Here is a 14,606-nt window from a genome sequence, read left to right on the forward strand (position 1 = left end):
CATTATCCTCGTTTTGCTTTTGTTGATGTTCATCTAATTTCCTTGCTTCAAGACACTGTCTATTCCGTTCGACTGCTCTTCCAAGTCCTCTGCTGTCTCTGAGAGAATTGCAATGTCATCGGTGAACTTCAAAGTTTTTATTTCTTCACCATGGTTTTTAATTCCTACTTCATGTCTTTCTTTTGTTTCCTTTACTGCTTCCTCAATATACAGATTGAATAACATCGGGGGTAGGCTATAGCCCTGTCGGACTCCCTTTCCAACCACTGCTTCCCGTTCATGCCCCTAGACTCTTATAACTGCCATCTGGTTTTTGTACAAATTGTAAATAGCCTTTCGTTCCCTATATTTGACCCCTGCCACCCTCAGAATTTGAAAGAGAGTATTCGAGTCAACATTGTCATAAGCTCTCTCCAAGTCTACAAAAGCTAGAAACGTAGGTTTGCCTTTCGCTAATGTATCATCTAAGATACGTCGTAGGGTCAGTATTGCCTCGCGTGCTCCAACATTTCTACGGAATCCAAACTGATCTTCCCCGAAGTGTTAGGATTTTGCAGCCGTGACTCATTAAACTGATAGTGCGGTAATTTTCAGTCCTGTCAACAACTGCTTTCTGCGGAATTGGAATTATTGCTTTATTTATGTAAAGAAATTGTTTCATCAATGCAGCATCGAGTGTTCTGCTTTCCTTGAATCAATCCGAGAGGCAGACATGATTCTTGTTGTGGCAGGGCGGAAAGGTCTGCCATAAAGGGTCCGCAACAAATAATTGGGGCAGTGCGTCAGAAAAATAAATCAGTGCGTACTAAACTTTGCAAGAGGAGTGCTGTTATGGACTCACATCTAGATAAGGTGTGTTTTTGTTATTCTGTTTTATTTGTGGCCTTGGGACATGATCCACTCAGCCAGTCTCCGATACATGCTATGCTGCAAAGTAAAAGACATATTCAATCAGACACAGACATATATCTGTGACTCACAAAAGATACTTCCAAAATATTAATTATGTTATGTGAACCCATTACTGCCACGAGATGTCACGCCAAACGTATTTAAATATATAACAGGTAACATTCGTACTTCCTGAGAAATTTTCTAGTGTGCGCTGCTTAAGCCGTTTAAATTATACGAAAGTGATGATATTCTGTTAGCTAACGCATTCGCTAAATTTTATTCGTTACTCTAACCAGTGGCCCATAGTCGAAATCATCGGTACACCAGACGAGTCCTCCGTTAGTGCTACCGATGCGAAGTCGGGGCTGGTCGCTAAGTCATGAATAAAATAAAGATTCTTATTGTTGATAGGAGGAACGGGCCGATGTAAAAAGTAAAAGAGATCCTCGGGAGTAATCTCTCTACTCTGGCTGGCCGTCGTTGATGAAGACGTTGCCGAAGAGAACAGCCGCAGGGGCAAACATCGGACTGGAGCGAGGAATTCAGGAGTGTGTCAGGGGGGGGGGGGGGGGGGGGAGGAAATGGAGGAGAAGGCCGGTCCTCCGACAAAGGAGGACAGATTGGTGAGATGTGTGCTGGGCAACCTTGTTTGTGGTGGGTGGGGGTGGGGGTGGGGGGACGTAAAGGGAGGGGGGAGGGGTGGGGGTCAGGCAGAGAAGTCTGCGATGGGATTTGGGGGGGGGGGGGGGGGACGAGAGGCGCGATGTCGCGCCGGCATCAGATAATTCAGCCGGCCGATACAATCTGGGCGAATAAATTCCCGCCGGAATGGGGAGAGAGAGAGAGAGAGAGAGAGAGAGAGAGAGACAGAGAGAGAGAGGCTACAGCCTGGCCGCGGCCTTGTTTTATTCGCCGTGTCCTCGCGCCGCACTCCGTGGCTAGCTGGGCTCCATTTGGTCGCTTTGGGAGCGCCGGCCGGCCGCGAGAAGCGAGAAGCGACACGGCCGTGCACGCGCCGGCCGCCGGCTGAGTTAGTGGCCTCCGAGCCAGCCTAATTGGCCAGCGCGCGGCTGATGGCTTCATCTGGCGTGGCGGGCGTGTGGTGCGCCACGAGCGAGCGGCATCCGCACTGCGGCCGCAAGTGCAAAAAGTGAAACCCACAGGGGTCCGTCTCAGGGCCCGCGCTATGTCAGACTTAAGAGGGGTTTAACACTACTGGCAACTTTCTGTTCCAACCTGTTGGACGCTATGTCTAAACTCATAAATCGCGACACCTTAGCTGTAAGTGGGCACTGATTTACACTAGCGTTCAAAATCAAAGCAACAAACCACTTTTTCCCCGTCCTGTGTCTAATTCACGATATACGAGTTGTGAGCGTGGGGTTGATCTGCTATTCTGTTATTCTGCACAATGGATTAATCTGAGATGTACCCTTTACCCTGTGGCTCCTGCAAGATGCAATTTCCGCCCCCACACTACTACAGAAGTCAGACAGACGCTCCTAACATTCTAAAGAGAAATGCCTGATAAACTTTCAGCAATAAATATCTTCTGGAGTCGTCTGCTGTAAGGAAATGACACAAAAATTCACAAAATTTCTTACATAACTAGTGGGACACGTGGGTACTGGAGTAGTGCTAGTTAGTGTAAGTGAATACATGAAACTAACGAAAATTAATATTTATTTTGCAAAAATTCTGAGAAATCACAATGGCACATTTAGTTTGAATTGAACAACTTATATCCTGGTTCTTTTCGGGATGTGAAGTTAACTCTCAAGGATAGGATTCGCTAATGAAATTTCTATACAAAGTTTAAGATTGTTATTGACTTGGCAGAATGGCTGAGAGGTGCGCCTACTCAACTTGAATAATTATCCTTTAGAATGTTGCTAGGTACGGTCGAGGCTGTCATGTGTGAAATGCAGTGAAGTGTACTGTTGTGGAGGAAATATGGGGCTCACAATAGCTGTAGCGCACAATACTGTAAGCTGTGATGACTGCTGTCTGCGCTGCTCGCTGCTGACAAATAAGATAACTCTCGTTCCATCTGGATTTACCTTCGCCAATCAAACTCTCCCTACGCCTTGATGAAGTCAAGGACTCCTATTCGCCCCTAGTCTAACTATTGGCGTGGTACACCGGTCAGATAACCAGTCCACCATGATGCCACTCAAAAATTCGCTCGCAGGCGTTTAACTATAACTCTGTCCGTTCACACCACACAATAAGTGTGTCGGCCAACACAGTGAACAACGCTTAATCGCAAGGACTCAATATAGAGTCGCACTTCAATTTGCTCTCGACAGAGGTGCTCTCCCAGTGAAGTACTGAGGAGAGACTTGTTCCTTGCTCCAAGAGCGACAGTGGAACAGCGCCTCTCCACATCAGATGTGAAGGGGTATATCTTTTGGTCTCTTCCTTTACTCCTTCAGCTCAAGGCGCCAGAAATATCGTCTACCAATCAGCATTGCTCTTCTAAAACGGGAGAACGACGTTTCGTTTAAGGCGACCAATCCGGAAATCTGTAGTATCTGTGTTTGGCGTTTGCTGTTTCCCTGTGAAAATCTCTGAAACTGCATGCTATGTGCAAAGAATGTGTAGTTTGGACGCTCCCACACAATGTAGCGCAATTTGCTTTTAAGCCAACCATGGGGTCATTCCCCCTTTCACTCGGGCACACGCAGTCTGCGCCACAGGCGGCCGAGATTGACTCGTCCTCTGAAGGGACCGGCGTCCTGGTGTGTGGTCTGCATCTCTCGAACTAAAACCTCCTGTGACTGCCGTGTCTGGAATGTATGTGTGTACACCAGGCTCGAGTATTTCAACCCCAGTGTGCACTTGTTATTTGCATATCATTTACATGAATTCGTACAACATTGACTTTATCTTATCGAGTTCGGGTTTGAGTGAAGCATCTTGATGTGCGGAATATGATTGTGAGGGTGGAATATGTAAGCAATGAAGGTCAGGAGACCACGACATCTTACAGAGTAATCATATGAGGGTGAGTCAAATGAAAACCTTAAAATTTTTTTTAAATATTATTTATTGTGCAGAAGTGGTACAAAGCTGTATCACTTTTCAACATAATCTCCCCCACGCTCAATGCAAGTCCTCCAGCGCTTACAAAGTGCATAAATACCTTCAGAAAAAAATGATTTTGGTAGTCCCTGCAACCACTCATGCACCGCATGGCGTACCTCTTCATCAGAACTGGACTTCTTTCCTCACAATGTGTCTTTGAGTGGTCCAAACATATGAAAATCACTTGGAGCAAGGTCTGGTGAGTATGGTGGATGAGGAAGACACTCAGAATGCAGGTCTGGGATTGTTGCAACTGTTGTACGGGCAGTATGGGGCCTTGTATTGTCATGTTGCAAAAGGACACCTGCTTACAGCAATCCACGTCGGTCCCGAGTTCGAGTCTCGGTCGGGCACACAGTTTTGATCTGCCAGGGTGTTTCATATCAGCGCACACTCCGCTGCAGAGTGAAAATCTCATTCTGGAAACATCCCCCAGGCTGTGGCTAAGCCATGTCTCCGCAATATCCTTTCTTTCAGGAGTGCTAGTTCTGCATGGTTCACAGGAGAGCTTCTGTAAAGTTTGGAAGGTAGGAGACGAGATACTGGCAGAAGGAAAGCTGTGGGTAACGAGCGTCAGTCGTGCTTCGCTAGCTCAGGTGCTAGAGCACTTGCCCGCGAAAGGCAAAGGTCCCGAGTTTGAGTCTCGGTCGGGCACACAGTTTTAATCTGCCAGGAAGTTTCGCTGAAGAAGTTCTTCATAAGCATCAACACATCATTCTCTCATTTCAAGATTCAGCTGCCGTGGCACTCATCTTGCAGACACTTTGTAAAACTGGAGCACACCATGCACAATGTGGTCTGCTGACCCATGACTAATCTGTAAACATGCTGCAATGTCATTCAGTGTCACTCGTTGGTTTTCCTTCGCTATGACTTCAACTGCTGCAATGTTCTGTGCAGTCACAACTCGTTGTGCCTGACCTGGATGAGGATCATCTTCCACTGTAGTTACACCATTTGCAAACTTCCTGCTCCATTCATAGACTAGCTGCTGTGACAAACGTGCACCAGCGTACTGAACCTTCAATTGTCAATGAATTTCAATAGGTTTCACACCGTCACTACGAAAAAACCGAATACCGGAAAGCTGTTCTTCCCTGGTGCAAGTCGCGAGTGGGGCGGCCATCTTTATACTGATATTGCGACGGTATGTGTGCATCTACACTATGCTGCCACCTACAGGCCATCTTGCATGCTGTTTGTAGCACTCTCACCAGCTTACAGGATAACGGCGCGAAATTTCGATTTGTTATTACAGATTTAAGGTTTTCATTTGACTCACCCTCGTACAAACTGTCAACAGATGTCCGTACCATCTTGCCCTGGACGAAAGATGGTATTCTGGTCAACGGACAACCACGCCAACGATGACACCAGGGCACGTGTCAAACGGAGTAGTGTTTGCCGGGTAGTCCCACATCCACGATCGCTGTGTACACACTGACAGACGGTGCAGTATAGCACAGAGAAGACGCCTGCCAGACTCTCTGCGGTGGAGGGCCAAGGGAAGAATGGAAGCAGGACAGTCGCAAACTGATGTGGCACAATCGCTTAAGGAGAATCGTTCTGTTGTTTTTCGGATGCGGCTGTAGTTTATAGATACCGAAGATGTATCCCGAAAACACGGCCGACCACGTGTGACATCAAAAAGAGAGAACCTTAATTGGCTGTAACGGCACGACGGTACCGCCTTAGTACTGTACGGCAACTGGCATCTGGCCTCGCAACATCCCCTGAGTGTGTTGTATCAAGGTAAACGGTGTACAGAAGGCTTGGGCAGAGTGGCCTTTATTGTCGAAGACTTGCTGCATGTGTACCTCTGACGCATCTTCACAGAAGGGAACGTCTAGAGTGGAACTGTCAACATGCCACCTGAACGGTCGAACAGTGGGCCAATGTTCTTTTCACAGATGTCCTGATTTGGACAGTGATTCAAGACGGATTCGCATCGGAAGGGAACGTGGAACACTATTTCGGGATCCAACCATTGTGGAAAGAGACTGATATCCAGGATGATCCTTAATGGTGTGGGCAGGGATTATGTTGGCCACTCTGTCACCCATTTCTGAAATTGTACGGGTAAATTGGCAAGGTTTAACAGTTATCAGGCGTCGTGGTGAGATCGTGGGACCTCATGTGCGATTGTTGCGAGGTGCTGTGGGTCCAGACTTCGTATTGCTGCACGATAATGCTCGACCTCATAGACCACGTTGGGTTGATGTTTTCTTGAATGATATTGCAAGCATGGCGTGGCCTGCTCGCCCTCCCGATTTGAGTCCCACAGAGCACGTCTGGGATTCACTAGGGACACGGGTTGCATGACGTTAGCATCCACCAACCGCCCTCCAAGACTTGTGGGAGGGAGAATGGGCGTTATTGCCTCGACATGAGATTGATGACATCATTCACAGCATGCCCCGTCGTTCGTCAGGCTTGTATTGCTGCCACAGGTGGTCACATCCCACACTGAGCGCATTGACCAGTTGTCAGAATGTGTGTGTATACCCGTTACGTCGGAAAGAACGAAGAACATTTCTGTCTACCGTTGTGCACGTTGCAGTTGTTTAGGTTGGGTGTTCTATGTATTGTTTCTATCTTACTGTCACCTGATTATACTGTTTTGTGGTAAAATAAACGCAACCTTGCAGAACTTCGGTTTGTTGCTTTAATTTTGGACACCAGTGCACATCCATGGGGAAAGCTGAGAATTTGTACTGACCGGGGTTCGAACCGGGTCTCCTGCTCACTAGCCACATGCTCTGATTACTTTTTTTTAAATCGTTATTGTTCTCGGGATTTGTTCGGGGCGGATGTCACAACATGACGCCTGTTCAAGCTCATCGCTGAAGACTTCACTCAGTTTTTTTTTTATTTTGATTTTTTTATTTTTTTATTGGAGTGCAGCCGGCCATCTGACTGAACACGCTGAGCTACCGTTCCAGCGGCACCACTAATCCATCCGGACACAGTGGTTACCGCACCTGCACGGACTGCCCTATCATGCCTCCAGACAGACCCAAATTCTCGACTTATCCGTACTCTACAAATGTAGTGCCCTTCTCCTTTATTTATTCATGGTGGTTAGTTTCGAATTTGCTTTCATTCACAAGCCATCCCATAGGAGCACAACTACAGCAGATACTTTCTTTTAGTCCACCCAAGGTGGGCACCATCATCTGCGTAGCATGGCAAAAAACTCTGCCACAAACAATCTGCGGTAAAGAATTGAGGCACTGAGTCTGAACAATGAATCAATGTGTGCGCAGGAGGAGTGATGTCACAGGCTCGTCACTTGGAAGCCGTCGGTGTTCTCCAGTGCTAGTTCTCTTCGCACATTTTAAGTTGTCTACTGTACGATTAAATAATACCATTAAGCATTACCATTCGGCTTATTTGCTGCAGATGTTCCGCACATACATACAGGAGATTAGCTGCTGCATGTATGTGGTATGCGAGTTAGGGAGTCAAATGTCTGAAATATTATCAGAGAAGAAGACAACAATGAGAGAGTGGCAAAGGAAAAGACGCACGTGAATCAAGTGATGAAAGAAAATTCAACATATTGTTAATAGATGGCAGCATTCTAGTCAGGCGAAACCAAATAACCAGCTGCAGGTTAACTTATGCAACCTATTGTAAAATGGTGCGTGGGGAGTGTTTTCGTATGGGTCTATATTTCATCGAGAGATTACCTTCATTCGAAGAATGTTACACATTTTGAATGAAAACTTGCTCAGGATTATAGAACTTCTGAAGACTTTTCCAACATAATAACACGAGGTACACTTCAAACCTTGTAAAAGAATTGCTTCTTCATGACTGTCCTAAGTTTGTCCAGAAACCACATCAGTCGCCAGACCTCAACCTCACAGAGAATCTGTCGGCCGATCTCGGTAGAAGGGTAGAGACAACTACCGTCAATTCGAAAGGAGATCTGAAGCAGAAGGTGGAGGTAGAATGGTGCGGCGTAAGAGGTGGAGGAGATTAGTGTTTAACGTCCCGTCGACAACGAGGTTATTAGAGACGGAGAACAAGCTCGGATTAGGGAAGGATGGGGAAGGAAATCGGCCGTGCCCTTTCAGAGGAACCACTCCGGCATTTGCCAGAAGCGATTTAGGGAAATCGCGGGAAAGCTAAAGCAGAATGACCGGACGCGGGTTTGAACACTTCCGAATGCGAGTCCAGTGTTGTAACCACTGAGCTAGCCCGCTAGGTACGAACATACATAACTGTCATCAATCGCCTGCTAAGACGATATGTAACCTTGTTTGTATCATATTACAACATGGATTACTGTCACACTTATGCTGTACTGGTACTGCTATTATAACGTATGATGTAGTTCTATTCCAGTAGAATGGGAAACTAATCACTATCGATAATTGAAGGAGACTTGTTAACGCAACTTGTGAGGTTACTACAACCATTTATTTCATTAACGATAAAACTGCGGCCCTACTTTTCGTGCGACACGCTGTATTATCGTTATAGACTTTTGTTTATTTCGTGACAATCACTTTTTATCGCACAATCGTAACGGCCATCTTCAAATCATTTTCGAGTGGTGTGCTGAACGTCTACGTCGGCGATTGCTGCTCAAAAACTGTCCCCACGTACACCATAATTACTCTACCACACAAACATTTAGGGTTACACTCGTCTGCTATGAGATGTTCCCGGGACGGTGGGGGGAGGGGGAGGGGAAAGTCCACTGGGACCGAACCGTACAATAGCCCCGGGTTCGGTGTGGGGCGGCAGTGGGGTGGGTGGACTGCTGTGGCCTGTTATGGGGTTGTGAACCAGTGAGGGTTACGGCAGGACGAAGCCTCTCCACCGTTACTAGGTCCCCGGTTTAATACACAATACACAGTGCTGAACGTACCTTCATACTAGCCCTATCAACGAAGACGAAGAAAAGTGGACTGGGAGGAAACATCGTGTGCTACAAAAAAAAAAGTAAGGTTGGGGGTGGTGTAGTAAAGAACATAATGGAACTCTTGAGCGGTCGCGTGTGAGCTTGCGGGTGGGGAGCGTTAAAAGACGTCTTTTATGTTTCTCTTGAGTAGCTCGAAAACCGCGGCTTCTAGCGAAGATGTTTCGCAGTGCTGAATTAAATCCCAGACAAAAAAGAATTCCTTAAAACCTTGATGGACAGAGGCAAGAAAATCTGCGCGCAGGTTCATTTGCAGGATGAATTAAATCGCGGCCTTCAATAAAAATGGATATGCCAGTACCTGAGATTAATCGCGCACTCCATCAAAGAAGAGAAGAAGCCGGAAGTACGGAGCAACAACGGCCGCAATCCGAAAAAAGGCTTTTTGTAAGTCCATTAGTAAAATTACGGAGCGCACCGGGAAACTTTTGACCACGTATGGAATCGAAACGGTCCTTAGACCTACCAAGAGGATTAAGAACGGAAGAACATGCACGGCACCACCTAGAAATACCTGGGGTATATGAAATAAAAATTCCATGCATTTGCGGACAAGTGTGTATCGGAACCACAAAAAGAAGTATCAACAACTGCACAGACGAACACAAAAGGAACTATTGTCTATGCCATACTGGTACCCAAAAAACAGGGCAGTGCATTGCCAAAGTTGTTAACAACCGCATAGCAGAACACAAAAGGAGCAACTGTCTATGACATACTGGTACCCAAAAAACTGCCGTATAAGAACATGTTTTTCGAGATGGGAACCACGAAATAAAACTCAGTGAGACGAGCGATTTAGCGAGAGCACCGCGTTATCATGAACAGAAAATGTATTTGATAAAATATGGATGTCAACTTTGCGCCAACGCAAGGACAATCGATTGTTTTTAATCGAGGATTATGACGCCATCCAGAGATAGTCACACAGTCGGCATCACGTGACTTGTGACTCAAGCCTTAGTGGCAGTAGCCGTTTTACCTCGAAAAATGTCTCCCGCAGTTGGAGAAAGTTTTATACATCGACCACGGCCTCTCAGGCCGGAAGTTTTAACTCAAGAAATTGTGAAATCTTCTGCAAATAATGGCAGCCGAAATCAGTTCACTTTCATGCTTTAATCCACTGTTAAATGGCTAGATACTTCGAAATAAAATTGATGTGCCATTATGGTTTCAGCAGGGTTTTTTTCCTCATCGGAAGGTCCCGAATTTATCATCCGTTTTCATATTCATTGACTTCTTCTCGAGATATCCTTTGTTTGCGGTCTTGCGCGGCCGGCCTCACGTTCGTGACGGCACGTAGCCTTCTTGGGAGGGTTGCTGGCAAAATGTGACGTATACTGAGGTGACAAAAGTCCCGGGATAGCGGTATGCACATATACAGGTGGCGGTGATATCGCTTACACAACGCATAACAGGGCAGCGCATTGTGGGAGCTGCCATTTGCACCCAGTTGATTCATGTGAAAAGGCTTCCGTCTGGATTCTGGCCACACGACGGGAGTTAATACGAGGGTGAGTCAAATGAAAACCTTAAATTTGTAATAACAAATCGAAATTTCGCGCCGTTGTCCTGTAAGTTGGTGAGCGTGCTACAAACAGCGTGCAGAATGGCCTGTAGGTGGCAGCATAGTGCAGATGCACACATACCGTCGCAGTATCAGTATAAAGATGGCCGCCCCACTCGCGACTTACACCAGGGAAGAACAGCGTTCTGTTATTCGGTTTTTTCGTAGTGAAGGTGTGAAACCTATTGAAATTCGTCGACGAATGAAGATTCAGCACGGTGATGCATGTTTGCCACAACAGCAAGTCTACGAATGGAGTAGGAAATTCGCAAATGTTATGACTTCAGTGGAAGATACTCCTCGTCCAGGTCAGGCACAACGAGTTGTGACTCCACAGAACATTGCAGCAGTTGAAGCCGTAGTGAAGGAAAACCGCCGAGCGACACTGAATGACATTGCAGCATGTTTACAGATTAGTCATGGGTCAGCACACCACATTGTGCATGATGTGCTCCCGTTTCACAAAGTGTCTGCAAGATGGGTGCCACGGCAGCTGACATCTGAAATGAAACGACGTGTTGATGCTTGTGAAGAACTTCTTCGGTGCTTTGAACGAGAAGGCGATGGCTTCCTTGCACGAATCGTTATAGGCGACGAAACCTGGGTTCCCTTCCACCAACCGGAAACTAAGAGAGCGAGCAAGCAATGGCGCCATTCGACATCACCAAAACCAAAGAAGTTTCGAACAGAACCATCAGCACGGAACGTTATGCTGATTCTCTTTTGGGACGAACAAGGCGTCATGTTGGAGCATTACATGCCTAGAGCGACCACTATCACCAGTGCATCATACACAGATCTCCTAAAAAATCTACTGCGGCCAGCAATCAAATCAAAGCGACGTGGATTGCTGTCAGCAAGTGTCCTTTTGCAACATGACAATGCAAGGCCCCACACTGCCCGTACAACAGTCGCAACAATCACAGACCTGCACTTTGAGTGTCTTCCTCATCCACCATACTCACGAGACCTTGCCCCAAGTGATTTCCATATGTTTGGACCCCTCAAAGAGGCAATGGGAGGAAAGAAGTTCCGTTCTGATGAAGAGGTACGCCACGTGGTGCATGAGTGGTTGCGCCGACTACCAAAATCATTTTTTTCTAAAGGAATTTATGCACTTTGTAAGCGCTGGAGGATTTGCATTGAGCGTGGGGGAGATTATGTTGAAAAGTGATACAGCTTTGTACTACTTCTGCACAATAAATAATATTTAAAAAATATTTAAGGTCTTTATTTGACTCACCCTCGTAGAAGTTGAACGCGGAATAGTAGTTGGAGCTAGAAGCATGGGACATTCAATTTTGGAAATCGTTAGCGAAGTCAATACTGCGAGATCTACAGTGTCAAGAGTGTGCCGAGAATACTAAATTTCAGGCATTACTTCTCACCGCGGACAATGCAGTGACCGACGGCCTCCACTTAACAACCGAGACCAGAGGTGTTTGCTTAGTGTTGTCAGTGCTGACAGACAAGCAACGTTGCGTGAAGTAATCGCAGAAATCAATGTGGGACGTACCACGAACGTATCCCTTATGACAGTAGGACGAAATATGGCGTTAGTGAACTGAGGCAGCAGACCACCGACACGAGTGTCTTTGTTAACAGCATGGCATCGCCTGCAGCGCCTCACCTGGGCTCGCGACCATATATCAGTTGAAACCTGCACGACTGGAAAACCTTGGGCTGGTCAGATGAATCCCGAGTTTAGTTGGTAAGCGCTGATTGTAGGGTTCGACTGTGGCGCAGACCCCACGAAGTCACGGACTAAGGTTGTCAAGAAGGCACTGTGCAAACCGATAGTTGCTCCATGATGGCAATATGAAATGGACTGGGTTCTGTGGTCCAGCTGAACCCATCATTAAGTGGTTATGTTCGGCTGCTTGGAGACCATTTTCAGCCATTCATGGACTTCATGTTCCCAGACAACGATGGGGAATTTATGGATGACAGCGCACCGTGTCACCGGGCCACATTTGTTCGCGGCAGGATCGAAGAACGTTCTGGACAGTTCGAGCGAATGATTTGACAATAAAGATTGCCCGACATGAATCCCACTGAGCATTTATGGGACATAGGCGAGAGGCCAGTTCGAGCACAAAATCCTGCACCGGCAACAGTTTCGCAATTATGGACGGCTATAGGGGCAGCATGGTTCAGTATTTCTTCATGGGACTTCCAACGACTTGTGGAGCGTATACCACGTCCAGATACTGCAGCACGCCGTGCAAAGGGATGTCGGACACGGTATTGTGAGGTATCCCATGTCTTTTGTCACCTGGTGTAAAGTGTTGCCGAGCTCTCGTCAGAGTATCTGGTTTTGTGTAGCTGCCTAGACTAGCGCTTGCCGAGGCCGTGTCCCGCTGTGTGACGCGTGGGTGGGGCCCTCTGTGCGGGGCGCGCAGAGTTCTTGTCGCTTCAGGTGCCGCACGGATTGGCGCTGCTGCCCCACCGAGACCTGCTGTGCATCGCGGACCGCGACAACATGCGCGTCGTGTGCCCCAGGGCCGGGCTGGTGGGCCGCACGCCGCCCACGCCGCCCTCCACCATCCAGGCGCCGGACATGGGCCGCGTCTTTGCAGTCGCCGAGACAGGCAAGTGCTTTACTTGTTACACTGTAGCCTGTGTGCCACGAAGCTTCAGCTACTCCAATAAACTTAGAAAACGAGTACAGAATGACATATATTATAAAATCAATATTACATTCATCTAATTTGTTACCAAACGCATCATAACAAATCTTCATAGAAAAGATGATAACATTAAATTCTGGAGCAGGAATGGTTTATGAGTAATAAACCGTTGCAGAAAGACAAAATAAATGATGCTTCAATTCCACTTAAGTTCGAAAGCAACACAACACTGGTTCCCTAACACGTATTTCCAGACATATAAATTATTCCACGATTCACAATGACGACAACGCAGTAATACTAACAGAATGTACTGTATACGGCTCCAAAAACGAGCGGAGCTCAGAATTATTCCAACACTTATTTTAGTTGTGAACCTTTCACGTGCTTCCAGTCGCTCCATAACCACGCATCTCTGTATTATAATTTTCTACAGAGAGCTCCCTGCACTCTTATTTGATAATTTTCACTTAATATTAGTAATAGCATTAAGAAGATATGAAACAAACAATAACATTACTAAAATCCAACACAACAAACTAATTCATTCATTAATAAATTTAAAGGCACATTATTAAAGGACATAAGGATCATCAAAATACAAAACAAACATTTACGTAACCTGCAAACATCGGCGAAATGGCTCATGGAATTGCATCTCCAGCATGCTACATTTCCACTAATCTATCCGCCGCTACTTGTCCGGACCTTTCTATTTACTGTCTACATCAGGGCCGGCCAGAAACTCTGCACGCGTGCGGTGCTCCTGCACATGTGCAACTTCCGGGTCACAGCGTGCACGCCGCAGCCGTCAGCGTTCATGTAGTGCATGTTTCTACGCACAGATGTCGCTCTATCCACTTGCTGCGATACTCTGTACCGGCGCATTCCAGTGCTCTTTCCACAGCTTGCAAGCCAACCATGGGAGAGTATTTCGCGTATTAAACATTTAAAATACTGTCACAGTCTACTCATTGAGACATCTACTTTTATGTTAACAGTTTAACCCAGTAAGACAAGTAATACAGTTAACAACCGTGGGTTTTTATTAAGGAAGCTTGACTGACGCCACGTAAATACGTGTCATGTTTTTGATCTAGTATTTAAGAAAGAGAGCACCGCGACTTCCAACGAACCTTATTCATGATTTCAAATAACATTAAAATAATGCAAGGTTTCCTATAACTAATTCTCGGTGCCTTCAGTTACACCCACATAATTTCTGTCTCACTGAGCTCTGAACAGAATGATAACCGCAGACCTCTCGATGATCACCTGTTATTTCAATACCATTATTGCTATATCTTTCATCAGTTCCGTCTGAAATCTGCACAATAACCGACAATTAGATGAATGTTACGTTTTATCGACTTCAGCTGAGCGTAGCCCTTCACACATAAAAAAAAAAAAAAAAAAAAAAAAAAACCTAAATGTAAGTATACATTGGAACAATCGGTTTAATGACCAACATTCCTGATAATAATGTAACATGGAG

The 14,606-nt window shown here is 46.3% G+C and overlaps 1 protein-coding gene across 1 annotated transcript in view; it reads left to right on the top strand.

Annotated features, from left to right (window-relative positions):
* LOC126484662 (peptidyl-alpha-hydroxyglycine alpha-amidating lyase 2-like) overlaps positions 1-14,606 on the top strand; it is a 179,069-nt gene that overhangs the window by 128,296 nt on the left and 36,167 nt on the right. Inside the window, exon 6 of the mRNA XM_050108254.1 lies at positions 12,884-13,072. Within this exon, the coding sequence (XP_049964211.1) occupies positions 12,884-13,072 (189 nt within the window). The remainder of the gene's footprint in view (positions 1-12,883; positions 13,073-14,606) is intronic.

The sequence above is a fragment of the Schistocerca serialis genome, chromosome 6 (genome assembly GCF_023864345.2).
Source record: "Schistocerca serialis cubense isolate TAMUIC-IGC-003099 chromosome 6, iqSchSeri2.2, whole genome shotgun sequence".
Taxonomy (NCBI): domain Eukaryota; kingdom Metazoa; phylum Arthropoda; class Insecta; order Orthoptera; family Acrididae; genus Schistocerca; species Schistocerca serialis.